General features: G+C 38.9%; 1 protein-coding gene across 1 annotated transcript; it reads left to right on the forward strand.

Moving 5' to 3' along the window:
* Nucleotides 1-61: 61 nt before the first annotated feature.
* ufm1 (ubiquitin-fold modifier 1) lies at nt 62-12037 on the forward strand. Its single transcript, XM_074611059.1, has 6 exons — nt 62-202; nt 308-364; nt 3682-3739; nt 5756-5795; nt 8697-8729; nt 11388-12037. Coding segments are annotated over exons 1-6 (264 nt in total). The 5' UTR covers nt 62-200; the 3' UTR covers nt 11462-12037.
* The last annotated feature ends 15909 nt before the right edge of the window (nt 12038-27946 follow it).

Here is a 27946-nt window from a genome sequence, read left to right on the forward strand (position 1 = left end):
CAATTTTTTATAATAACACACGGATTTTATTGAAAATGTTTCTCGTTTTGAAAATCATACTGAGATACTCCCGAAAAGACTAAACAAACACAGAAATGTGTTAAAAGTAGAACCAAATAGATGACGTGTATGTAAGGGTCCTTCGGTCTTCCGGGTGTGTGTATAAACAGATTGCTAGACGGAGTCGCCTCTCCTAAAAGATGTGAGTTTTTTTTACCCTTTCTTGTGTATTTCATCCCTGAATACATGTCATATTCATTAGACAACATGTCGGTGCTAATAACGCTGTTTTCGTCCTCTACATTAGGTCTAAAGTAACGTTTAAAATCACCCTGACGTCGGACCCCCGGCTTCCATACAAAGTGTGAGTACAGTGACAGCTCAGCAGTCACAGCTTTCACCTTACACTCGGCTGCATTTCAGTGTTTTTAAACATATATTTAACATTTTATCATACCGCTACCACTGATGTCAGTAGTTGATGCTGTTGTGGAAACCTACTAAAAAGATAGAAAGCTAGAAAGAGCCACGAGAGAAACGTGGTGAGTGAGACAACATCTGTTAGTGTAAAGCTGTGATTCACATGATGGGACTGAATAAAAGGTTACACCAGCCAGCAGCTCCGTTCACTTCCCTTTTAGACATTATATATATAAACTGGGGGGGGAAAAGTTCGGAAACTTGTGTTTGGTGGATTATTTCTCTGTTGTTACAATGCTAATGGTCATTGTATTTTACATCGTTAGAAAGCCTGTTTATTTACCTTCACAATGATGTCCAACTTGTAAGGATCATGCATTTGTGGGATGAGCAGCACAGCTGATTATGTGGGTAGAGCCCAAGAAAAAATTACCAAAATGCTCTGCCAATGGTAAACAGTGTATTCTCCTGTTGGTGTTGACTCTTGTTTTGAGTTGTTTGGTGGATTGGATGATTGAACTCTATCAGTAACAAGGAACAAACAGGACATATTGGCTATTTTACACTTTATTCATTTAATATACCGTCAGGAGCATCAGTAGCGGGTGGAAGATCCATACGCAGCCGCACCAGCATGGCACCTCCTCCTCATGCTGGTCACAAACCTGGTCACACGTTGCTGTGGGATGGCGTTCCATTCCTCAACCAGGATTCGTTGCAGGTCAGCCAGCGTGGTTGTGTTGGTCATTCTAACACGTACAGCACGCCCAAGCTGATCCCACAAGTGTTGAATTGGGTTGAGGTCTGGACTCTTGGCCGTTCCATTCTCTCTACTCCCACATTGTGGAGGTAGTCTGTGATAACCCTGGCTCTGTGGGGGTGAGCGTTGTCATCTTGGAGGATGAAGTTAGGTGCCAGATTGTGGAGATATGGGATCGTCACTGGCTGCAGAATCTCATCCCGATATCTCACTGCATTGAGATGGCCTTCAATAATGATAAGCCTTGTTTTGCCAGTGAGGGAGATGCCGCCCCACACCATGACACTGCCCCCACCAAAAGCTGTTACTCCATAGGTGCAACAATCAGCATAGCGTTCTCCGCGTCGTCTCCATACTTTGACCCTGCCATCCGACTTTCGCAGACAGAACCTGGACTCATCACTGAACATGACATTCCCCCACATGTTCAGGTTCCATTGTCTGTGTTGTCGACAACAGTGCAAACGGGCCTGACGGTGAAGGGCAGTCATTGCAGGCTTCCTGGCAGCCTTATGAGAATACACTGTTTACCACTGGCAGAGCATTTTGGCAAATTTTTCTTGGGCACTACCCACATAATCAGCTGTGCTGCTCATCCCACAAATGCATGATCCTTACAAGTTGGACATCATTGTGAAGGTAAATAAGCAGGCTTTCCAACGATGTAAAATACAATGCCAATTAGCATTGTAACAACAGAGAATAATCGACCAAACACAAGTTTCCGAACTTTTTTTTCTCAGTTTAGTATGGCTAGCATTACAGCATTTTGTGAGTTGTATTATGAATGAAATGGGCCTGACTGCGTAACCTACAATCAAAATAATGTCACAGGTCACTGAGCTCGTTTTTCTGTGACAACTTTGAGTCCTGTGATTAAACAGAACAGACATGATGGGCAGGAAGAGCAGCAACACAAATAATCACTTGCATGGTACAGCGGACCTTGGGAAGTTACAGTCCTAGACAGACTACTGTGAGCAGTACATTTACACTGGTGAAAGTAACAAGTTATGGCTGTGACATTCATTTTCCAGCATCAGACTGGTGGTAGAAACACACAGCAATAAAATTGACTCTTTGACAAATCCAGAATCTATGAATACGTAAATATTGTTCATTTAAAAATGGAACTGCTGGACACAAACTGTCTACTACTTCAATGTAAAGTCACTACTCAGTGTATGTGGTCAGGTTTCCACATCACACTTGTTTAATGTTTCCAAACTATTTGTGAGGTCACAAAATTGTATTTTGGCGTAAACACATTGTAAATTCAGATTTAAGGTGAGCACAGAAAAGTGTTCCCCATTCAGCAGATTAATTTGAAAACTGCCTTTTCGAGTCAAACTCTTCACATGTCAAACATATTTTTGAAAGGATGGGGGTTTTATGCAGTTACTTTAAAATGCAATTACATTTTTGGTTGCTTTAATTTTATTCCTGTCATTCGAGATTAAGTACTTTTTACTTTTTTAGTGCATAAAAATAAGTACTCAAGTATTAGATTCACTACAATTTACTGCCAGTTAGTGTCTAGGAAGTGGAGCTCCTATTAAACCTGCAGTAGGCTAAATGTTTTTGGCATCATTGGGCAAAAATTCAATAATAACCTTTCAGTATATTGTAATTCTAAAAAGACTTCTGCACCTCCTCATGGCTCCGTTTTCAGGCTTTAGAAAATCTTTTTCGAGAGAGAGAGATGAAAATCAGGCAGAACTGAACTTTTGAGCGTTTCTTTTCCCCCACACCCATTTTTTTGCAGCATAATGCATGGTCAAATTTCCCAACAGAGCTTCACATTGAATTATCAGACTTGAGAACTTGCAAATAAGTAGCCTTAAAGTGTTGACAGGGAGTCAAGTCCCTAATGAGGTCAGACAGGTCTTGCTGCAGCTGTTTAAAGTCTTAGCATGAATAGAGGAATAATAATGATAGTAAATGAGGCGTCATATTAATTCTGACAGGGGACTGAACTTGAGCACACATTTAGTCCATTCAGCTTATTTTTATAATCACCAGACACCTTCAAACAAGTTACCACTCACTCTCAGTTAAGGCAACATGGTTGTTTTTATAACGTGACAGGCTTTCACTCTCACTCATAATGCTGATGCTGCAGTGCTTTGCTCCTCTCTCGGCTACTGCAGAAGCATCCAACTGAAAGTGTTCAACTATTTGTGCCATAAATGGTCTTATATCCTCTGACAGAAGTTAATGTTACACTCAATTGAGCCCTGTTAGGAAATGTTCCTTTTGTTCTCCTCTTCTCTGTGGAAGTCCAAATAAATGGTCAGCTACAGCTACAAAATTGAACTTCTGTGGCAGTTAAGGTGTAAGTGACTCGCTCTACAACACTAAAGCAGTCCGGGGTGCTTGTCGATTGAAGTTGAGAGATGATATTTAATCAGGTGGCATTCAAGCTTTAAAAAATGGATAGAGTAAATGCTGGATTTTATGGTGTTTTTAAAAATCCTGTTTAATGCATTCTTTTGTTACAGACTAAGTGTCCCAGACAGCACACCATTCACAGCAGTTTTGAAGTTTGCAGCTGAGGAGGTGAGCGTACTGTTTCTGCTATACTATAAATATGTAGACACCAACAAGGAGTGAGACGTAAACTGGACATAGAAGAAAACTAATGATGGTCTTTGATATCGTCTTCATGTGGAACTGCACTGCACACACAGTTTGTCCCCCGAGAGCACTTCTTTATTTATTATTCGATGCAGATCTGTTTGTGTTGTAATCTGAGTTTCTCTGCACTTTGTTGACATAGCCAGGCCAGTTGCATGTGCTTTTAGTGCATGCTCGTGCATGTGAGCTTGCCCCACTGGCTGGCTGATGGCCCCCGCTCTGCACCGCGCTCATACGATGGTTACAGCTGATAACGGCGTCCCGACCGACAGCATCGTCGCAGAAGCGCATCGCCCACCCTCCGGTTCCCCCTCAGATAAACACTGTTGGCTCTGTCATCGATTTCGCCGTTGTTTGCACTGTTTAGTGCCTTTAGCACCGCTAGCTGTAAGTTGCGAGGCAATAGCAATGCTCTCAATCCCGTATTTAGCACATTTAAAAGGTGAAATCTTAGAAGAAAAAGGCAGGAAAAATTAAATTGCAGATATGGATAAAAAAAATAACAGAAGAAAAAATACATACTGTATGTACTAGTGGACAACGTCTAAAGATGGAAGTAATTCCTCCTGCAGGAGCTATAAAGATGTACATATTGTACTTGCATGTGCATGCACATACAGTATATGCATAAACTCAAGGGCAATAAAGTTTGTTTATTTCTCTATTTATACTGAGAAAAGAATATCAGGAGATAAATCATTATCTGTTTGTTTTTTGTTTTAGTTTTTTATATATATCGGTATTGGCCTCAAAAACTAGTATCGGCCGCTCTTTAATCTCTATATGGCCTACAAAGTTTACTAATTAGGCAAATCTGGTGTCAGCAATTACACATGACCTTTACTAAGTTAAAATGGTACGTTCCAGCTGCCTGATGCTTATTATAAATCAATAAAGCTGTCTACACAGGCCATGTAATTCCTCATGTGTCACCGACAGTTTAACTATGACCCAAAGCCTCTTTTTAGGCTATTTCCTCCCATTTCACGCTCACATAAACACACAGCAGCACTGCGGCTGAAGGCAAGCTGACGGAGGACTGAAGCTGCTGCTGACATGCAGCTTTTACAATTTGAACATTTGCCTCTATTACAAAGCAGACTGTTTTAAACAGAATCAATCTGGGAGTACTGTAGTTTTTATCTGTAGTTAGCAGGGCTGTATTTTAAGCTTTGCTTTCCTGAAAGACATAACTGAAAATGTAAATTATGTTGTTTAATAATTATTGATTGAGACTATATTTTATCCATCATTTTTACGCCAACACGAAACAAAGCTCAACACCCATTCCTTTCTGATCTGAACTGTATTTCATACGTTCTGCTTGTGCTACCTGGCAGTAGTTTGGTGAGCAGCACTTAGCTAACCTTATCTCCCCGGTGACAGACTGCCCTCTCTATCCTTTCCCTGCAAATCTCCCCAGCCCACATCCTCCTCTGTCGAACACTGAAGTAGGACATGTATTGTGACCATGCTGAGTGATTTTCTTCCAGAAATTCAAGCGTGGCTATCTTTCCCTCAGGCTCTCTGCTAACTGTTTGTATGAGTGTGTGTGTGTGTGTGTGTGTGTGCGGGCATGAATTTGTGTGAAAACGCAAACACACATGTGTCAAGCGTGAAAGTTGGCAGACAAAAGACTGAAAATAAAAACACCACACAGCATTTTCTTTCTGCTTGCTTCACCAAGTTTGTATCTGAAGACATCTTTAGCAGCTCTTATTTTGAAGTTGTCACCCGACAGAGTCAGTGAATCTCAGTGCACCGAGCTGACTCAGTGGATGAAGCTTTCCTTTTTGATGATTTATTCACATCATGTCTTCAGGCCAAGTGGAATTGGGTTGCAACATGTCCCTGATTATGCAACCAAAAATATTTTAATGCTGCTGAAATTTCTGAAAAATGTCAATTTCACTAATTTCACTTCATTTTCTTTTGCAGTTCAAAGTGCCATCAGCAACCAGTGCAATCATAACAAATGGTGAGTTTGGGCAAAAAGTCTGTCAACTTTTGTCTCTTCAGCTACTCCGAGTGCAAAAGTGGCATGTTTACCAGCTTGACAGTTATTAAGGACTATCTTAGTGTGTGTCATTCTTTAGAAACCATGTGCTTTGACGGAGATGTTCAAAACTGTTTCAAAACTCCAACAACAAGCTGTGAGGATTTTAGGGAGCTCGAACAAAATCAGTCTTTGAAATGCAGTGTGATGTGGCTGAATGAAATGCTGTCAAATCAGATAACGATATATTACAATGATCAGTGAGAATATATTCATCTTCCTTTTCGCATGTTTGTACTGTATTACAGCTGCATTTTCTTAACATTCACAGCATGTCTGAAACACATCGTTACTAAGCAAGCAGACAGCGTTAGCTAGCTCGCATATAGTTGATCTGTGCACTCTGACCACATTACTCCCTTTGAATGACAGCCCCCTCATTTGCATAATGAGGCAGAAATGCATAAACAAATATATAAGAAATAAATGAGTTTGGGAAAATAAATAGGGGGGGGGGGGTGATGCAAAGAGAAAATCATGCAGAAATAAATAAATACATAAATAAATTAGGGCTGTCAACGCGTTGATAACACTAATTTGTTGTACCGGGCTCAGTTTTAAGCTAGAGGGAAGATACTGGCATCATATGAAACTAAAAAATCTAAGGAATCCATTGGTACCAATCATGTCATACTAGCTTGTCCCGAAGGAGGCTAAATAACGCTCCAAACTTGTGCTAAATTTTACTGAGGAAATACTGGCATGGTCATTTTCAAAGGTGTCCCTTGACCTCTGATCTCAAGATATGTGAATGAAAATGGGTTCTATGGGTACCCACGAGTCTCCCCTTTACAGATATGCCCACTTTATGATAATCACATGCAGTTTGGGGCAAGTCATAGTCAAGTCAGCACACTGACACACTGACAGCTGTTGTTGCCTGTTGGGCTTGAGTTTGCCATGTTATGATTTGAGCATATTTTTATGCTAAATGCAGTACCTGTGAGGGTTTCTGGACAATATTTGTCATTGTTTTGTGTTGTTAATTGATTTCCGATAATAAACATATACATATATACATATTTGCCCACTCCAATGTTGATAAGAGTATTAAATACTTGGCAAATCTCCCTTAAGGTAAATTTTGAACAGATAAAAAATGTGCGATTAATCGCGATTAAATATTTGAATTGACTGACGGCCCTAAAATAAATACATACGTACAATTATATTGAATGCATAAATTTAAAAATAAACGCAGAATAAATAAATAAATTTAAAAGTTAATAAAAAATAAATAAATAAAAGGGAAATTAAATAGAAGAGTAGATAGATAGAGAGGGAATTAATACAAAGGTAAATAAATAAAGAAGCAAATTAAAACAGAAATATTAATTTATGTCACATTTTATCAACTAATTAATACCTACATTTATTTTTAATCTTATTTTTGGTACATTTAATGGAATATTTATTTATTTATTGAGTCATTTATTTATTTATTCATTTTAAATTTTGAGAGGTTCCGTCCTCTTTAGGTAAAATGAATGAAGTTAATTGTTGCCTCACCTTTTTTTTAGGTTTATTTAAAATGTGCCCTAAAATTCCCATCAACATTTCAGTTTTACAGCTCAGTAGCAAAATCTTGTCTTTCCTGCTGGTGTACATTATTAGACATAAGGTTCCTTTAATACAAAGAGAGGATTGGAGGTATGATCCGTAACATTACACAAGCATCATGTGGGTTGCATGGCGAATGTATTGATGTTCTTTGAGTTCAGGTCGTGAGGTTTCAAAGGAGGAAATTGCTGTGTTTTTTTTCACTTTAAAGTACTCCCAGAGGGTGCAGTTATTTGGACCATCAATCCACAGAGTACAAGCAGTACTCTGTTTCTGCTCTTAATTCTGTTTAGAGGCATTAAGTAATCCATGACCTTTATTGATCTGTGTCGGCTACCAGCAGGAACTGCAAGATGTTAACCCCCCAGACGCCACTAACACACATTAGCCTGTAATTGACACTACATTTTATTGACACTTCACATTAGAGATAAAGCTAGCTAATTAGAGCCCAGCAGAAATGGTTATTATCGATGTAGAATTCAAAAATATCTTACTTGATATACTGCTGCTGGTATTACTTCAGAATACAGTTGAAAAGTGATTTCTTATTTGAGTCGATTACTTCACTTACAACATGAAGTACTGAGGCTAAAATTAAACTGGATTTGAACTCTGGAACTACCCAACAGATTCATGTCTATAATAACGTGAGCACAGTAAAAAGTAAAACTATTCAGCTGAATTCCTCCTCCTACAGAACACTTGTAACCACCGTTTCAGTAATCACCAGAACAAATCACAGTAAATGGTCTTTCTGGCTGTTGGAAGGAAAATCGTCCGCTCATTCATTGTTTCCAAACAATTAAACCATGCGGGGCCACATAAAAACTAGATTATATTTTTGTTTACCTCTGCTCTGTACCGACAGTGTTAGGCAATTTAGAAAGTTTATAGAATGTGTGCCTGGTGTTTTTCTCTCATAGAGATATGACATTTTCAGGCGGATGTAGGCATAATTGGACAGATGACTGTTAGCAAATAAGTCTGAGATGAGATTTGTGTTAAATTGGCTGAGACATGGCTGTCATGTCAAATACAGTATGAATTTTAGTTTTATCAGTGCAGAATTAATGGCTGGTCTGTTATCATTCCAGATGGAATTGCTTGCTGCTGAGGCACGCTCTCATTTTTATTTATTATTTTTTTTGCCCAGTGTAACATCATTATGGATAAAACTGTTGATATTTTCCATTTCTGTGCTCATGTCATTTCCCTGACAATCTTTTGGGTTTGTTTTTTTCTTTCATGATTGCCTTGCAGATGGAATAGGAATCAACCCTGCCCAGACTGCAGGTGAGTTGTTGACTCTTTTTTTACAACGAAAAAACAACAACATTTTGTTTGTTTTTTATTTTTCCACAAAAGCTACCCTAGATGGTGTAAAAATTTTGTTTTTCTTTCCATTCAAATATATTAAGGAGCTTGGAAGCATAATCAACCTCGGGGCTTTCTTTTATGCCACTTGTCAATGTGCTTCCATCAAAGCGGAACTTGAATAAAGCCTGTCTCATAAAGCACTTTGGCAATGCTGGTGGCCTTGTGTTAATAGCCTAAAAGATTAATTTGATAAAGCTCCCAGCGGCAGTGACTTATGTGGGTGGTTCCACGAAGAAGGCAAAGAAATGTAAGGCTTAATATGAGAAACATGACTTGAGTTAATGTAACAAATCATTCTGGGATCAGCAGCTAATAAAATAGGGATCATTGATTCAGATTGTAAAGGAGATAAATGTACGATAAATAGAGAAGAAATATTCTAAAGAAAAAAACAAAAACACCTTTACCAGCTTGGTCAACTTTTTTTTAGAAGGGCAGGGGAATCCGACACTATGCCCTGGGAAGGAAGTACCCAATCTGTCGCTAAGCCAAAGGTAATGTAATATCACACCATAAGGCGTGCCAAAACATCTAGCCACATTTATTAGAGTGTTAAACAAGCTTGAGTTACTGAAATAATCCCAATTTAACTGCAGCAGTGGAGGAAGTATTCATATCCTTTAGTCAAGTAAAAGTACCAATACAACAATGTAAACATACTCTATTACAAGTAGAAGTCCTGCATTTAAAATCTTACTTAAAGGGACTCTATGTAAGAATCAGAAATTGCTTGTTAACGGCGACACCTGTGGCCGTTAAGTCAACGAAAGTCAGCGTCCTGTTCCTCGTTTCCTCTGTCCTCACATGGTTTCCTTGCGTCTCTCCATGCTTCCCTGGTGGGAGGGACTAAAACGCATGGAAAAGACGCAAGTGAGGGAAACGTGGATGCAATTAAGAGCTTTGGGATGCACCCAAGGAAACCATGCGAGGAGAGAGGAAACGAGGAAATATGTTTTAAGAGAAATGAGACGTCCTTTCCTCTGAAGCGTCATGTGAAGCGACGTCCGTTTCTGATGACAGCAGCAGCTGATCACAGCTGGTACCAGTATCTTCACTCTAGTTTTAAAACTGAGCCCACTATGACCTAAAAATCGAAAGTTGCGTTAATGCGTTTAAAGAAATTAGTGCCGTTAAAACAAATTTGTGTTAACATGTTATTATCACGTTAACTTTGACAGCCCTAGTTAGCAGCATCTAAACTTAAACAACTAATTTATATACAGTTTAGTCCAGTGGTTCCCAACCTAGGGGTCATTCAGACAGATTTCTTGTAAGAGATCACAAGCCAAAAAGGTTGGAAACCACTGGTTTAATCTTAAACAATATATTGTATATTATAAGCTTGTCATATGAGTTTTATGTCAAATATCACTCTGAAAAGTAACTAAAGTATCTAATAAATGTTATGGAGCAAAAAGTACAATATTTCTCCCTGAAATGTAGTGGAGTAGAACGAAGTATAAAGTAGCAGAAAATCTCAAAATTGTAACTCAAAATTGTTCATAAGTACTATACTTGAGTAAATGTACTTCCCCCACTGCTTAACTGACATCTCTATGTTGGAGCAGGCAGCTTGCTTGGTTGGGAATGGTGTTTACTGATTCATGAAATATAGATACAGTGCCTCAGGAGGCAGTATTTAATGTTAAATTAAATTAAAAAGTGACTGGAGGCAAACTCGATGCACCGAGCTGTTTAGTCAAAATTCACTTGACTTTAGATTCCCACGTTAATGCCGAGCCCCCGTGAATCACTTTTTCTCTGTGTCAGCCTCCTCTGTATTTCCCCACGGTTCATATACTTACTGTGTAGCCGGGTAATGGATGGCTGACTTTTCTGCATAGAGCTGGATAGGGTAATGCCTGCTATGACCAAAGGCAGCGCTGGGTGTTTTCTGCTAAGAAAGGAAAGAGTGGTGGACATTCACAACAGCTTTGCAGCAGCGTAACATTCATGCTGTCCAGAAATAGCCTCTTGTTCACAGGATTGACTTACACGGTGGAAATAGAGCCAATGTCATTTTACAATCTCCTTTTCTCCACACGTCTTTATAAGGCCAATATCATACATGTCCTGTGGTATAATGAGAATGAGTTATACATGTATGATCTCAGCATGATTACTGGTTGAATGAACAAATTAATGATGAGATTACTATCTGTGTTTCCATAATGCAGTATTATTTGTTATTCAAATGTTCTTGCTCTGTGTGTGTGCTCGCTTCGCTCCATGTTTCGAGGCTTTTACATTTAATCCAAATGTCTGTGTGCAACTTTGTGAATGACTCTATGAATTTTAATTAAAGACTTCATTATATTTTATCTTCACATTAAGGTTTAAGCTAATCAGATACAGTTTTCATAACAAAGTCAAATAGATTTCAGTATTTTCCATCATTATTTTTCAACAAACCATCATTTGTAAAAAGTAGAAAAGTCCAATTTTCTCTCCCAGCCGGTGAGTTGACATGTTGTTTGCTGTGCATCGGCATCAGTGACAGTTAAACCCCTTATTAAAGAGCACAGATTACAAACTGCGATCATTAATGTGGCGCTCTGTCCTGTGTGTTTGCAGGGAACGTGTTTCTCAAACACGGCTCAGAGCTTCGCATCATTCCCAGAGACAGAGTGGGAGGACAAGGAGACTGATGCTGCTTTTCCTTCGTCGACGACATAATGACTCACCCGGCAGAATCATATAACACTTTGAGATCCAGGAAACACCTCAGCGTGTGTCATATTTATTTTCTGGCTCACAACTGAGAGTGACTCACATGAGAATATATATATTTAAACTTGATGATGACATGCACACACACTTGCATGCTCCCTGCTTCTTCATTTTCAGCCAAGTTTTTTTGCATCAAAAGATTGGAGTGACATCAAGAGTATCCAGAGGTACTGAGTTATTAATATACACAAATAACAGCTGCATCATGGGAAAGATTTTAGCTAAGATTAACAAACAATTAAGTCAACAGTTCTAGCTTTTGTATCTTTGTAAATGACAATAAATCAGTATGACTAACAACAACACAGTCCTATTTTGCAATGTTAACTTTTGTCTTTATCAGCATTGTGAATATGGTAATGTGACCTTTTTTTTTTAAATATGTCCAACATGCTTTTAAGGACCATATGGTCAATATGCAGGTTAATTAGATATTTTTGTCAGTATTCCTCAAACACAAGATAAATAAACTTGCATTATGGATCTAAACTGAACTTGTATTGTGGACCAGCTCCTTCTATAACTAAACTAGAAGAACGTACCTACATTTTAGCTAATGTAAAGATGTGTTCATCTGGCAAACGGTGCAGGCGCGTGGATCTTTGCTGCCCTCTGTCAGGTTACGGTTTAACATCAGTTTGCACTCACCCAAATGCCTTGCCCCTGGTATTTTTTTAAAAAGATTATTATTATTATTATTTATTTATTTATTTTTAAGATTATTTTTGGGGCTTTTTGGCCTTTATTGATAGTGACAGAGATAGATATGAAGGGGGAGAGAGAGGGGGATGACATGCAGCAAAGGGCCACAGGTCAGATTCGAACCCAGTCTCTGGTATTTTAAGTCACATATTATGCCTATCTTCACACAATAAATCTAAAAAGATTACATTGAGTAATAAGAACTATTTAATATGCTTAATTATGAGTTGAGGAATGAGCAGGTGGTGAGAAAACAAGGCCGGCATCCAAAAATCTTTAAAATGCAGAGGCCCCTGAATGTGTCACAATAGCTGTCACTGAGGTAAAGTTCATCCAACACCAAAAGAAACTGGTTTTCATCTGGTAAAATAAATTCAGTGTTTGATTACAGTCTTGAGTCTTGTGTCTTATACCTTCACATTAAGTCTCTGGATTATTCTCATCCAAAACAAAACAAAAGCATGACTAATGGGCAGACCAGTAGTTTGTTCTGAAATACTGTATGCTTTCTTGTGTCTCTGACTGATTAATGAGAGAAAGCAGTTTATTATCCCCCTCACATTAATCAGTATTATCGGAGAAGGTCTGAGTCATTTGTTTCTGAATTGGTTCCCTCGTTTCTCCACCCCGGTAAAAACAAAAATGCATACTTGGTAAAGAAAAATAGGCAGGAGAGAATAATGGAGCGTGCATGCTGTAATGCACAAGAGAAAACACACCGTTGTGTCGCACCATCCATTAGGATGCAGACTCAGATGTGTGTGTGCTGGAGCGACATCACAAATGGATTTTCTCATTTATTTTAATCAAACTCGCTGCTGGGCACATTAACCAGAAATATACTTCTGAAATGGGGAAAAGACCACAGTGTGCCCTGGATGCAGCGGATGTTATCTATAGCACTGTTGGCCTAAAAAAACATAATATGTATTTACAAGCATACTGTGTTCCTGGTAGGGCTGTCAAACCAACCAACTAGCTTGTCGCCAAGAAGGCTAAATATTGTTCCAAACTTGCGCAAAAATTTGGCGAGGAAAAACTGTCATGGTCATTTTCAAAGAGTTCCCTTGACCTCTGACCTCAAGATCTGTGAATGAAAATGGGTTCTGTGGGTACCCACGAGTCTCCCCTTTACAGACATGCCCACTTTATGATAATCACATGGGGCAACTGACACGGTGATAGCTGTTGTTGCCTGTTGGGCTTGCGTTTGCCATGTTATGATTTGAGCATATTTTTTATGCTAAATGCAGTACCTGTGAGGGTTTCCGGACAATATCTGTCATTGTTTTGTGTTAATTTATTTCCAATAATTAATATATACATACATTTGCACAAAGCAAGCATATTTGTCCACTCCCATGTTGATAAGAGTATTAAATACTTGACAAATCTCCCTTTAAGGTACATTTTGAGCAGATAAAAAAATGTGTGATTAATTTGCGATTAATTGCGATTAACTATGGAGAATCATGTGAGTAATTGCGATTAAATATTTTAAGTTCCTGGTTAAAATGGCAATTTAAATCTTAAAAATCCATCTGTTTTTCTTTCTTTTTTTTAAAAATCAAGAATGGTTGTTTTAAGGCAAGCATAAATATTTGACATTTGGCTGACTCAGTACAAGAAAAAAAGATAACATAGATTCATTAAAAAGTCACATCCTCTGATTCCACGCTCTTTTAGGCATGAAATTGAAATTGCGCACTTAAACATAACACGTGTTGCAGTTTTAATCTCTATGAGCAGCGAGGTAGAAAGATGCTTCATAATGAAATTTCAGGTTGAGCTGTCCGTCCTGAGCCAAGTTCAGGTTTGAACTGCTCACAGAGCTGCTGGCTCACAGTGTCGCCTGGATGAAGTCCGACTGGACTCACACAAGAGGGGAATTTCTTTTGATCCGCCACCGCGTCAGCAGCAGAACCATTCCAGGTGTCAGCAAGTCCATCGTATAGCTCCCAGGAAATGTGTTTTCAGGCAGCCTCCAGACAGACAATAATAAAACGCAGTCTATTGGCTCTGCTGTGGAGCAGGCGGATGTCACATCATGGTCTGGCTGAGAGTCTCTGCAACAACTGTGGGAGTTTAGCTGTGGGTTGATTCAACATTTGGGATGATATATGGAGGAAAAGAGATGTTTTAGTAGCTGGTCAATTGGGTTGCATTTAACTGAGCGTGGGCATGTCCGTCCCTCACTGCTCTCCACACTTTTGTCTACATAATCCGACACCAGTTTCTCCTCAAAGTGCAGCAGTGTGGGTGGTAGGATGTGTGCCCCTCTCGCCCTTGCACCAGACAGACATGTAAAAAAGCAAGAATTACAGAAAAAAGCACACTACAGCTTTTAAACAATACATTTCCTCTTTTATTGCAGTGTAAACCACTGGGCCATCTGTAAAAGCACTTCAATTTGTGGCTTTATTCAAATTTTAAAAACCCACAATGAGCAAATACACAGCTCATGATCTGAGTCAGAGAATGATTTGAAATCTCCAGCATTGTTTTTTAAAGTTTGAATATGGTAGACATGCTTAGAAACCAGAAACAGGATGCTGACATAGGGATCAGAGTATACTATTGACCGATCGCAGTGGCTGTGTATGAAGCTGTGTGTATGTGAGTGAGGAAGACATACAGGAGTCGAGAACCAATTGCTATGAAATGGCTTTTCCCGTGGACTCCCGCTGCTTCATAAATGCCATGTTGAGCATGCTCCTCGGCCTCCCATTAAAGGCAGCCAATCTAAAATGAGATCTAGAGGTCCTCCACAGACGTGGAGTAGATAAAGCCAGCGCCGTGGCCACAGGTCAGCGAGCCGGATAGAGAAATAGGGAACCAGGGAATGGAAACAGCCCCCCCTCTGACAGCCCATCCAGCTCATTTTCACTTCATCTGTCACTCAAACACATGAGTATACGCAGGTGTGTGTGTGTGCAAACGGTTTCCCAAGTGAGCTGGAACCTCAATCACCACGTGCGCACAGCCATGTGAAATCACACCCCAGGGAAACTGATAACTGTACAAAAGCCATTTGAGGCTCTGCTTCAAGATTATTTAATTATATGAGTGACCTAATTCTGCCCCCTTCTGTCTTAAAATCAGTATGGCAGCTGGAGGGAAACCCCACGGAGGAGCACATCCACTGTTGGACCTCTCTGATTCATGTTGTTGTATCTCTTCCTCTGCCGAATTCATCTTGATGGAGTAGCCTATAGATATTTTAAGCATCCAACATATTATGATAGGCTTCAACTTTCTCTAATTTGGCAATGAGGGGGAAACACTGCCAAGAGGAAGATTCTTCTTTATCGTATAGATCTCAGCCTGATATCCTTCAAGCTAAAGTGAGATAGATAATGTGGCTTCAAGGCAGTATTTTAGAGCATCTCTTTGTTTTCAAGTATTAAAATACACCCAAACCCATTTTCTTTTTCTTTTTTTTTAATCGTTCTCAGTGGTAGGCTACATATTTTTATACAGATGCTGTACATTGTTTCCCTTTTCCTTTGTCTTTTGAAATTACAGGCACTTAAAGCTAGAGTTGGTAATCTTAGTTATATTTGTTGAAATTCATTCCATTGATTACATCCTGACAGCAATCAATAAATCAAATGACAAAAAAAGAAAAAGATCCGGTATCTGTGGCTGTTGCAGGACTGAAATAAGCCTACTTGCTTGTTTATCTACCTATTTGTTGCCCGATTGGGCAGGTTTACCCCCAGTTTGGCTACTTTTGATTAAGTTGTGCTTGGAAAAATAGCATTGGGCTGGTACTGTATATGAAATGTGGGCTGCTTTTGTCAACATTTGTCGGGGTTTGAAAACAATATTACCAAACAAGCTGTCATTTTATTGTCAAAAACACAGATACAAAATTCAGTAAACTTCGTTGTGTCCGCTCGCTCATATTGACTCATTTAATTTGAAAAATTTTGTGGGTTGCGAATTTGAGAATTTTAAATGCCATTATTTATTCATGAATTAATTAATGTATTTTTAAATTGTGTATTTATTGACTGTTTTATGGTTATGGTGAAATTCACTGATGGAATAATATTTAATTTGTAAATTCTATTGATAAATATTCTTTTTTTTTGCCCATTAAAATGTCAAATAATCAATCACTTTGTAATTTAGTCTATGTATTCATAGATTAATAAATCAATTTGTAAACAAATGTATTAATGGCTATTTTTTATTGTACAATTAGTTATTAATCAATTAAATGCTTTATTACTATTTACCTGACACTTGTGGTCCTCCATAGAACTGGCAGTCTGATCTGGCAACATGCTACCTGTCTACCTGTCTACCTGCGCGCATGCTGCCCGTTAAATCATTCTGCGTCACAGGAGTCTTCCAGAAGCTGCTAGCTTGACCGCTGTGAGTACTAACAATAGAAATCAAATTAAATATTCTAATTCTATGGTAATAACAATAGCTATGTTCGGTGTTTACGTTCGTTATGTTAATTATGGGGGAGTGGTCTTTGGAGGGAGGCCTGAAGGTTAGGGTTAGGGTTAGGGTTAGTGTTGGCGACTTTCCCGCTAAATACAATATACAGCCAAAGCTGATGGTAATGACAATATTTTTGCAGATATTTGGTAGTGATGGCGAGCTGAAGTTTCATGAAGCATTGAAGCTTTCCAGCAAATTGGTGCAGAATGTGGTTAATTTCTCGAGGCTGCATGTGCACACGAAACCACCTGGTGGTCAAAGAGGTATGATCTTAACCATGTGATCTGTGATATGCTGTATTTTGCGCCAGTAAAGGCTGTTGGGAATGACTATAAACAATGACAAAAAAATCTATTACCATGTCATCCATTTATATTTATATAATATATAATATAATGTCTATTTTCTAGTAAGTATATTATGAGTATATAACGTACATGTATAATAAACTGTAATTGTTTTGCGAGTAATGCATCTTATGTGTGTAAACCAATCCTTTGGTCAATAATTGTAGTGTAGTGTAGTGTAATAAAATATAATAATGGCAGGAGGGGTAATATTAGTGTTCTGTGTCACTTCTGGAAAGTGGCATTGGTTTAACCAGTGAAGATCTGAACCACTTCCTGAACCAGTCAGCGGTATGGCAGCGAGGCTTCGGACGTCATCAATGATTGGTCTAAAACGATACAAGCCTCGATACGCGCATCGCGGAAAACTTCCTGGAATACTCGACACACGCTCTGAAGCCTCGACACAGCACGTAACATCACTAATATTTGGTGATAAACTACAACATTTTAACCTGCTCGCGGTGCTAGATGAAGAGTCAGAGGGTCACCAAAGTGTGTACCAAATTGGATGGCAATCCATCCAGTAGTTCAAGACATTTTATTAAAAAACAACAATGTCAACCTCATGTTTGTGCTAGAAAAGTCAGGGGACCACCAAGGTCAGTAGGATTCATCATCTGACATTGCCATCCATAAAGCCCCACGGCAAGCATGGCTAAAAACAACACAACAAGACAGAGATAGAGAGTAATTGTGAAGCTCTGCTGTATATCCCTGCACTCCGGGTGCAACACACATACACGCACAGCTTGCTATCATCACTGAGACAAAATGAGCTGCTGTTGGAAAAGTATGCTGGCTCAGACTTTACTCTCTGTTTTGACCAAGCTTCATGGATATAGCAAAAAACAAGCCTGTGGCTGCAGTGTCCTTAGAATACACTCTCTGAGTGGTTTATTAATACTCCCACAAGCTCTTTAAACACATCGGTACTGAAAGTTGGTGCAGAGAGAGAGAAGAGATACAAAGAACGAGGGGATTATAAAAGATTATGGCTCTAGGACTGCCTCAACAGATTAAGGAGACCACTTAACTAAAAGGAGAAAAACAGTTTAGTGAAGCGACTTTCCAATGCTGAAGTTTCTCTTTTGCAGTTGAAAAACAGTGCAGATGCTGTAAAATCACTTATTTAATCAATTATCACTGTATTTGAATGCATCTAGTGGATCATATGCCCCCATCTCTAACATGAAGAATACAAGGTAGATAATATTAATCCAGGCTTATAAGAAGAGTACCAGGTGCTTGTAGCCAAGGTGAACAGTTCCACCTCAGAAACGAGGTCTGAACACTCTCAAAAACTAGAAGAGGCTCTTCAGATGCAGAAATAATTGCTTCAGTTCATATCCAAAAGGTGACATTCAGCTTACATCAGACGAACAGCGATGGTCATGAAAGAGAGAGTTGTTAAGAGGCATTTCCATGAACTAATCAAATAGGATGATGAGTAACCTTTTGGATATGAAGTAGATGGATCATTTTGCATGTGAGGAGCATGTTTGTGTGTGGTTGTTCTACAAAATGAATTATTCCAGGACTCCCTGGAAGAAGAGATCTCAATGGGACCTTCCTGGCTAAATAAAAATAAAATAAAATGTTGATTATTCTTAAAAACATTTCGATTGGATAACAAAATTCACATAAGTCACAAATTAATTTGCATTTGAGAACAGCAAGTTAAATATCAGTCACTGTATATAGTCATAATAGCTAATACTTCACTTTTCTAAGCATATATCTTTATGGGGCCTTGAGCTGACACATTTTAGTCTCCCAAGAGTCAGGAAATCAGATCAGAATTTAAATACTATCCTCTGTAACCTACAGCTTATATACTGTGAGTATTTTGGGACTGGAGCAGCCTCAAACAGGCAGCATTAACATCAAAATCAGTCTGTGGGAACTCATCCAAGGACTGAATATATGTGTTCCTCTAGTGGGAGCCATGGTGTGTATGAAAGTATTACTAGAAAATTAACTTTAGCAAATGTTATAAATAATTCTCTTTGTTCATTGTCTAGCATTTATCAATAAACATGACTGGGGCAATGCACCAATTTTACACACGGAGTTCAGTCTTATTCAGCCTCTGAAAACAGTTGTGTTGTGTATTCTGTGGTTCTGGAGGGAGCTCTAAAATCTGAGAAAAAACCTGATGGTTTTCTCGGCTCGGGCTCGAGAGTTACATTTTTTAACAGAGTGTGCATTACAAATTGGAGATGTGGGGTTTGAAAGACATGGGTTTTGGGAGGCAGTATCAGTCTCTTTACTAGAGACCGAGAAGTCAGAATATCACGGTGTCTGTGGCTTCGTTTTTCAATGTTATTTTTAAAAAACCTGTCTCCTGCGAGTCCCCCAACTTTGGCCCCTCTGTGGGTGGCTTACATTTCTAATAGTGGAAGGATAGTTTTATGTTTGTAGGTTAGGCACGACTGGCCATCTTTTGTCTTGTGCCTTTTGTTTTGTAAGTGTATATTAGTTAAATCTAGACAGGTTTGGGTTGTCAATATCAAATTAAAATGTATTTTTAAGGCACTTTTTTAAGCTGTATTGCATAATATACACATTTAATATGATCGATTATATCTTTCTGACATTTATTTTATTTTTTTTTAGAAGGCCTTCCTCATCGTTCACTTCTTTTCACGCCGCAGTGCAGCTTCATCCCAGTATATGTTCAACCCCAACTGGTACTACTTTCACAAAGGTGAGTTTTGTTTGTCACAGCGCACTCTAATGTGACTGCTGATGAGATAAAAGCATTGAAGTCGCTGCCCTGAGCAGCCTTCCTCCTGTAACAGAGATCTCACCAGTGCACTGATGCTAAATGTCTATGTGCTGTGTGTGTGTGTGTGTGTGTGTGTGTGTGTGCGTGCGTGCGTGCGTGCGTGCGTGCGTGTGTGTGCGTGCGTGTGTGTGTGTCTGTGTGTGTGTGTGGTGTGTGTGTGTGTGTCTGTGTGTGCGTGTGTGCGTGTGTGTGTGTGTGTGTGTGTGTGTGTGTGTGTGTGTGTGTGTGTGTGTGCGTGCGTGCGTGCGTGCGTGCGTGCGTGCGTGCGTGCGTGCGTGTGTGTGTGTACAGCAGGTGTTAGTGGACAAGGAACAGCTCATTTGAACAGAGCAAAGAACAGAGTCAGAGTAAAGAGAAAGGGTGTCATACAGAAGGCTGTTAACCTTAAAAGCAGCTGCACCCTCTGTTCTGACTCTGAGTTAAGTTATGTGAAGGCTGAAACCTTATTAGGCACCATGAGTCTCTCTGTCTGTTTTCTTTAAAGTCTGTCTTTAACAGCGCAGCCTTCACACAAATCCTACGTAGGATTTTTTTCTTTGCAAGGTGGACAAAAAACAGAGCAGATAGATAGATGCATGTAATGTCAGGGTGAAAATCCTCACTGACGTTGGCTTTCAGGTTGAACATGGATTGTTTTTCGTCCGAAGTCTCTGACGTCCTTCTACAGTGTATCTTTCTCAATACCTTACATGAAGAAAATCATCTGATCGTCATGATCAGTGGAAATAAATCACTGTAACACACAATAATTAGCAAAAAGGAAATGTTCAGTTCTGTTGCTGGACCCGTAGTTTTCATTTTGCTGTCAAAGCAACTTGATGCATGCAGTCACCTGATAACCTTTTCACACTTGACTCATGAGCTGATTCCTGCTGCTGCCAGTCTTCACCACCAGAGAGCAGTAGCCTATTATAATAACACCATGTCTTTCCTTCATCATTTAGATGGAAAGCATGACTGCATTTAAAGGATTGATCTGCCTTATTCAAATTCAGAGGGATGGAGGTGTTTCTTTTCTTTTTCTCACATTACTGAAATCTTTTTGTTATGCTGTAAAACACAATAATCTGCAACATACTTGGCTGGTGTTTATACAGCCACAGTTGTGTAACTCATGATTATTTATCATGATTATTCCTTGACTTTAGGGACAAAATACTTTTATTGCAATTTCACATTTACATAAACAGAACGCTGCTTTCACTTCCATGTTGTGCTACTTTCCAACAGTCAAAAACTCTAAATGTTATCCTTTTACTTTGTAATTGTCATCTATAGCCTAGTGGTTATTTGCATAAAAACACACAATTCAAATGATTAGGAAATAAATGATTGTATTTTCATTTAAATATTTGCTTTGATTAAAAAGAATCTTGGCATTAGTCATTCTAATTATATATTATAAGCTGCTTAAAGGTAGTGTTAGAAAGTTTAACAGGTCATAAATTCTCTCTCTATTATCTATTTTATTCAAACAACTTCCTTCAAAAATTCCTTCAAACAACTGTATTTATTCAAGTTTCTCGCCAAAAACTACATTTTACAAGATTACATATGAACGCATCATGAGAGCTTGAACGCATCATAATGTAATTACGATCACGATTAATATTCGATTAATTTTAGAGCCCTATAACTAACTGTGTAGTGAGTAAGTTTCTTATTTTTTCCCAGGGAATATTTGGTCTCAGGAAAATAAACAGCTTAATTTGTTCTTTTCTGTGGGCCTTCTATTCTTATCTGTATTCATGCTCCAAAAGGTTTATTTAAAAAAGACAATTAAAATGGAAGTCTTGGAAATATGCTAAGAAGTGTTTCATTGATTTAAAAAGGCTTCTCTTCTTTATCTTTGGTCCATATTACAGTTCACAATAACAAGAAAAGGCTGTTAAGTAACAAATGTCCGCCTCCAACAAGCCACAAGAGCTGACAAAAGCCGCTGCAAATCGACGCTGCCTGCGGGGCCGAGGGTTTTGTCTGATGTGTGATGGAGTGTGGCGGGCTTGTTCCTTATTAGACTCATCACCTCTGTGAAATCGCATGAAATACAGAGAAGCGCTCCGTGAGGGGCATGTCGCAAAGCCAACCAACCGGAAAGAAGTTTCACACACAAGCTGTAAACAAGTCATTAATGCCAACAGTTCAGCATAGAGGCTCCTCTGCATTTAAAGGTCCCATATTGTAAAAAGTGAGATTTTCATGTCTTTTATATTATAAAGGAGGTATAAGTGCTCTATAAATACTGTTAAACTATCAAAACGCTCAATATACGGAGAACTCACACAGCCCGTATTCAAAAATTGTGGGTTTGAAACAAGCCGTTAGGATTTCAGTCCATTTGTGATGTCACAAATATACAATATTTAGACCATTACATGGTTTTTAACATAAACTTTCTAAATGTGTCCCAGTTTATTTCCTGTTGCAGTGTATGTAAATAACATCAGCTGACAGGAAGTAAACATGGACCCAAACTGTTGCATAGCAACGCAATTCCATTGCAATTCCGTTGAAATGCACTAAAACGGAGCGTTTCAGGCAGAGGGAGAATACAGGTATATTCAGGCAGACAGTATGAGGGAAATAAAGTTTTTTTTTAACATTACAGCATGTAAACATGTTCTAGTAGAAACACAAAATACAAGTATGAACCTGAAAATGAACACGATATGGGACCTTTAAGGTAAAAGTCACACGAGTGAATGTCAACCTGGGGAGCATAGGATCTGCAAAAGTGCAGTAGCTGGTAGACCTGAAAGAAATGAGTGCTTTCCAAAACGCCAGAAAGTGGTCCATTGAAAGTCTGTTTTTTCGTAAAGCTGTCAGGGCAATTAATGTAAACAGATTCAGAAACAACCCATATTTACCCAATTCCCCTCTAATTCATAATAATAACCCCGTTTCTCTAACTGAAAGGCAAAAGCCTACATGAGCATTGTCATCTGTAATGTAAATGAGTGTGTGAGACGCAAGAACAAACTGGCAATTTCACCACACAGTAAACATTTACCAGAATGGCACTTAGTGTAAACTCAGACGGTGTCATTGTGTTGATGATTACAGAGCGGCGGCGGTGCTGAGATGCTTGTTTGGAGAAAAGAGTTCCCAGTGTGTCCCCTGAATGCCTACTTTTTCACGACTGCAATATGGGAACAAAGACGGACCAGATGTGAACCGGTACGGTTTGTATGCCGTCGTGTGAATGTGTTGTCTGCACTAGTGATGGGAGGGGGTTTCCCATTACACTTTCAGCTGACCCAGACAAAAAAGTAATTGCATGTTGGCTTTGGCAGTGAGGTAAAATCAGTGGTTTTGCATGTCGAGCTGTTGCTTTTATGCGTGGGCTTCCTCAAGAAGCAACAGGTCCCGTGTGGTGATGGAGACGGTGAGGACAGAGCGGAGAGTGACAGGAGGCCGCCTCCTTTCATTGATGTGGAGTGTTGAAAGCATCAGAGTAACAGCTGTGTGATGGATATGCAGGAGGAAGTGGTGGAAGAGGCATTCAGATCCTTTACTCAACAATAAAAGTACTGATAGCACAATGTACAAATAAAAGTCCTGCATTTTAAATTTTAACTTCAGTAAAAGTACAGGTTGTACTTTCCTATCAAATGTAATACCATTATGCAGAATGGCCTGAGAGAGTCATATTCATTTACTAGTTTATTATTCATGATCCATTATGTAAGATGCATTTTAATGTTGTAGCTGGTCAAGTAGAAACTAATTATAACAACTTTATACTGCTTTTTATAATCATTTTATTTTAGACTGATCAAATGTCTTGCATGTAAAATGTTAATTTGCGAAATGACTACAGCTGTTAAAATATGCTGAGTAGTAGGGCTGCAATTAACGATTATTTTCATTGTTGATTAATCTGATGATTATTTTCTCGATTAATCGATTAGTTGTTTGGTCTATAAAATATCAGAAAATGGGGGAAAATGTTGATCAGTGTTTCCCAAAGCCCAAGATTACGTCCTCAAATGTCTTGTTTTGTCCACAACTCAAAGATATTCCGTTTACAGTCATAGAGGAGTAAAGAAAGAAGATAATATTCACATCTGAGAAGCTGGAATCAGAGAATTCTGACTTATTTTTTTCTTGAAAAATTACTCAAACCAATTAATCGATTATGAAAATAGTTGGTGATTAATTCAATAGTTGACAACAAACTGATTAATCATTGCAGCTCTATAAAAATGTATTATTTCCATCTGAAAGGTAGTGAAGTAGAATTATAAAGTGACACAAAATGACAAAACTCAAGCACAAGTAACCCAAAAATGTATTTCATGTATGCATAGGGGATTATTTTCTGTGCCTTAAATGTATTCAAAATATAATATAATAATGCGCATAGGCTACATTATTAATTGGAGTTATGTGTGGTTTTTTTTTAAAGTGTGTGATGTTCTCCTAAAGCAATAAAAATGTAGATACAAAACATGTAACTTCTCCATGGACAATGAACTGTTTTGTGAATGGACCCTGTTGGACATCTGCAAAAGCCTGTTGTGAAGTGACAAAAAAAAACACATCAGAAGCAGAAAATTCCCTCAGAAAAAAAGAAAAGATCCTGTATACTTCCACTAGCTGTCACACTCAGCTTTGACACAGCATGGCAGATTAAAGCTCCTACTTCTTGATTCTGTTGGGACAGAGGTGTGTGGGCGGTGGTGTGTGTCTACAAACAAAGCTCTCAGTGGAGTGCAGTCACGTTTTAGGGGGGCTCATCCTCGCAGTGAGAATCTGCATTGTTAAATTATTTTGGGACTTTTTTCATATCTTGGTAACCAGACAAAACCATTCGCAGTGTCATACATTCACAGGCCAAACGACAGTACTAATCTTATTTCACCATAAGAATAACACAATAGATTTAGATGAATCTGCTCTGGTGTGCTCCTGCTACTGAATAACAATGCGCGCTACATTGCTGAATATTCATTCGGCTTTTAATGATGAATAGGGTCCAGCTCATCACAAAATGTACACTCAAATAAAATAGCTTTTATGATAAAAAAGGGGATGTTTTTTTTGTCACTGAGGCATGCACGCCAAGATGTTATGCAAATGCAACAATCTGATGGGTGGCTAACCTCCATTACCTGACAGTTTTGACTCTCTCTCATTCCCATGTAGGCTCAGACCCCAGAAACTCCATGTGTGGCCTTATCAGAGTGGAGCAGCTGCTGTGCAGAAGGAACCCCACATCCAGTACTGTATGAAAATGTCATAAATCTGAGGTTGGACTTTCCAAAAGTTTCAGTGTGCTTGGTGGGTGATGGAGAAGGGCTGCAGGGGTAAGCCAGTGATAATTAGTCAGATGGAAACAGAAATAGATATCAAAATAATGGGAATAAACAGGGATGTAAAGAAAAAGGGAACGCCTGCACACTACTCCATGCCACAATCATTTTATTGACTACGTTTCGATCCTGTTCGGGTCTTTGTCAGGTCAAAGTGTTTGAAAAAGTGGTAACTACACCCATATTTATACATAAAGCACACCAATAGAGTGCAGTAATGAGTCCTAAAACCCGGAAATGAGTTAGCATTTTAGCACTTTCCATTCCCTCATCTGGAAGTCAATGTTTTTTTTTTAATGGGGTTTTAGTTAGATGCCTGAAATAAGGTCTGTGGGGTAATGCGAGTTTAAGAGATTTTAACGTTTTGTTCTACGACGTAAAATACATCAATACCCGTGAATTTTGAAGCCTTTATGTTCATTTGTGAAGATTATCTTGCTGAACAAAATGTGTAAGTATCATAAACGTGGGTTTGCCTCCAGAGCTTATTTTCTGCAATAATCCAAAACCCAATAGAAAAATCCCATTGGCTTTTTGTCGAGGGAACCAGGGCGATGCCAACTTCATGGTTGGCATACAAAAGTATGTCATCCCTGGAGCACTATAGGCAAACAAGCTATGATGGCAGGTGTCGTTCATCCAGAACACCAGCGTGATTAAAACATCCACAAACAATTCACAATTTGATAATGTACATAAAAACAGTAATACAAAAGCCATACTTCTAAATATCAAACATATTATCCATAAACATTATGTCATATTCATCATCTCATATATCAGAAAATCCATCACCTATTTTCAAAAATATTACAATATGGTAGAGGAAAAAGGAAAGAAGAAATATTTAATACAGGTACAAAAATTGGGTTTAAAACACCCCTCTAAATAAAGTATCTATATCAAATCCCATTATGGAAAAAGACACACCTGTTATATAACATTTTTTTTATTTTCTACAGATATTTGTGTCAGAATATATAAAAAACATTATTTGTGAAAATGTTTGATCTCATACTCTTGATTCAGACCTCTAGGCGTGAGTGAAAATATTGTAGCTTTGTCTTTGGATTAAGAGGGTATTTAATCGCCTCCTCTTCGCCACTGGATGATTTGCTTCTTCTCTGAAATGCACTGCGTTAATACAGGGATGCTCATCATGACATCATATGGACTCCTTTATATGTTTTCCTATGGAAAATAATGTGGTGGGAAACAAACATTGTAGCTTCAAGTTCCAGCTGAAAATGTTCGCTAGTCTCTAATTTTGCTGACTTAATAATGATCTTTACATCCCTCCTTCATCACTCCCTCTGTCTCCCTTCAGACTTCCGTATCCAGTATAATCTGTCTAAATGTACTCGCTTTTCACAGTGCAGATCTTACACGCGTGTATCTGTATAGTTTCCCCTCATCTAAAATCATAAAAATAATGTTGTAGCTCATATAAAAAGTATGACAGCTGGAAAAGCCGGGGGGTTGCCACGTACGTACTTTGAAATAACAAGGCGCGAGGAAGTCTCTAATCACCTGGAATTTTAAACGTGGGGGGTGTTGAGTCAAGAGCAAAATGCAGTCACAAGCAGTACTTCTAAGGTTTAGGCTCATGTATGGGGATTTTAAAGACTCAAGGGTGTCAGGTTTGTGAGAACAGCGTGGAACTTTTCAAATATTCATGTTTGAAACTTGTTACCAGTTTTGCAACGATAGAAAGAGCCTTCAATAGGATTTTAGGAACTATATGAATTTACCTCATCATGGAGTTTGCAGGTTCTCCCCGTGCTCGCGTGGGTTTCCGCCGTGTTCTCCGGTTTCCTCCCACAACCAAAACATGTATTCCCCCCCAGGGGGGGTTGCGTCAGGAAGGGCATACGGCATAAAACCTATGCCACATCAATGTGTGGATCAATGATTCGCTGTGGCGACCCCTAACGGGAGCAGCCGAAAGACGAACAACATGAATTTACCTCATCATACACAGCGCTGATGCTCGGCCCCTCTTCGATGAACTCAAGTTCCTGAATGTTTCTCAGTAAACATACAGATCTTTTTCACAAACTTCTGACCAACTTCTATTTGATTTATGGCAGCCATGCTTGTTATTTGACCCTGATCTCTCTCTATAAATGCTAACTATCAAATAAACAAACATTCGGCAACAATTTTGAAATGGCAGAGAATTGATCTCATCGAAAAGCCAGTTTACAGAGCAAGGGGAGAGAAATGGGTTTATTTTTCATGACTTAGCCTTGATAGATGTTCCAACTTGCTCCACAAATTCCCCCTAGGACCACCAAAGTCTAGCCAGATAGATTTTCTACAGTCATCTGTGAGAGAAAATACCATGTCCCTTGTGTAGAATTTGTGTACTCAGATAAATCTGAATACCCTGGGAAAGCACAGACTGTACTAGTTTAGATACATTACTTATCATCCTCGCCTCTGCACTCTGCTAAAACTAGCTAATCACAAGTAACTCTTTTTAACAATAGACAATGCTTTCCCTCAGAAGCAGGGTGGAAGGTGTGGGCTACAAGGGGGGGAAGGCTAAACCAAGATTATAAAGAATGATGTAGTGAGGTAGCTCTTGGTCTTTGTACACTGACTTGTCTGCTGTATGAACCCAAATGCATTTGCTTAATAAATGGTATTTGCTTCTTAACTGAATGACCAGAGACTGTTTATTAGATAATTTCTCCAACACATCTTAACAATTTGCAGCATTTTTTGGTCCCCCCCGTCAGCCAAATGTAGCCTATATTTCACATGCCGACGCTGCTCTTGAAGGTA

Source organism: Sebastes fasciatus, chromosome 16 (assembly GCF_043250625.1).
Source record: "Sebastes fasciatus isolate fSebFas1 chromosome 16, fSebFas1.pri, whole genome shotgun sequence".
Lineage (NCBI taxonomy): Eukaryota > Metazoa > Chordata > Actinopteri > Perciformes > Sebastidae > Sebastes > Sebastes fasciatus.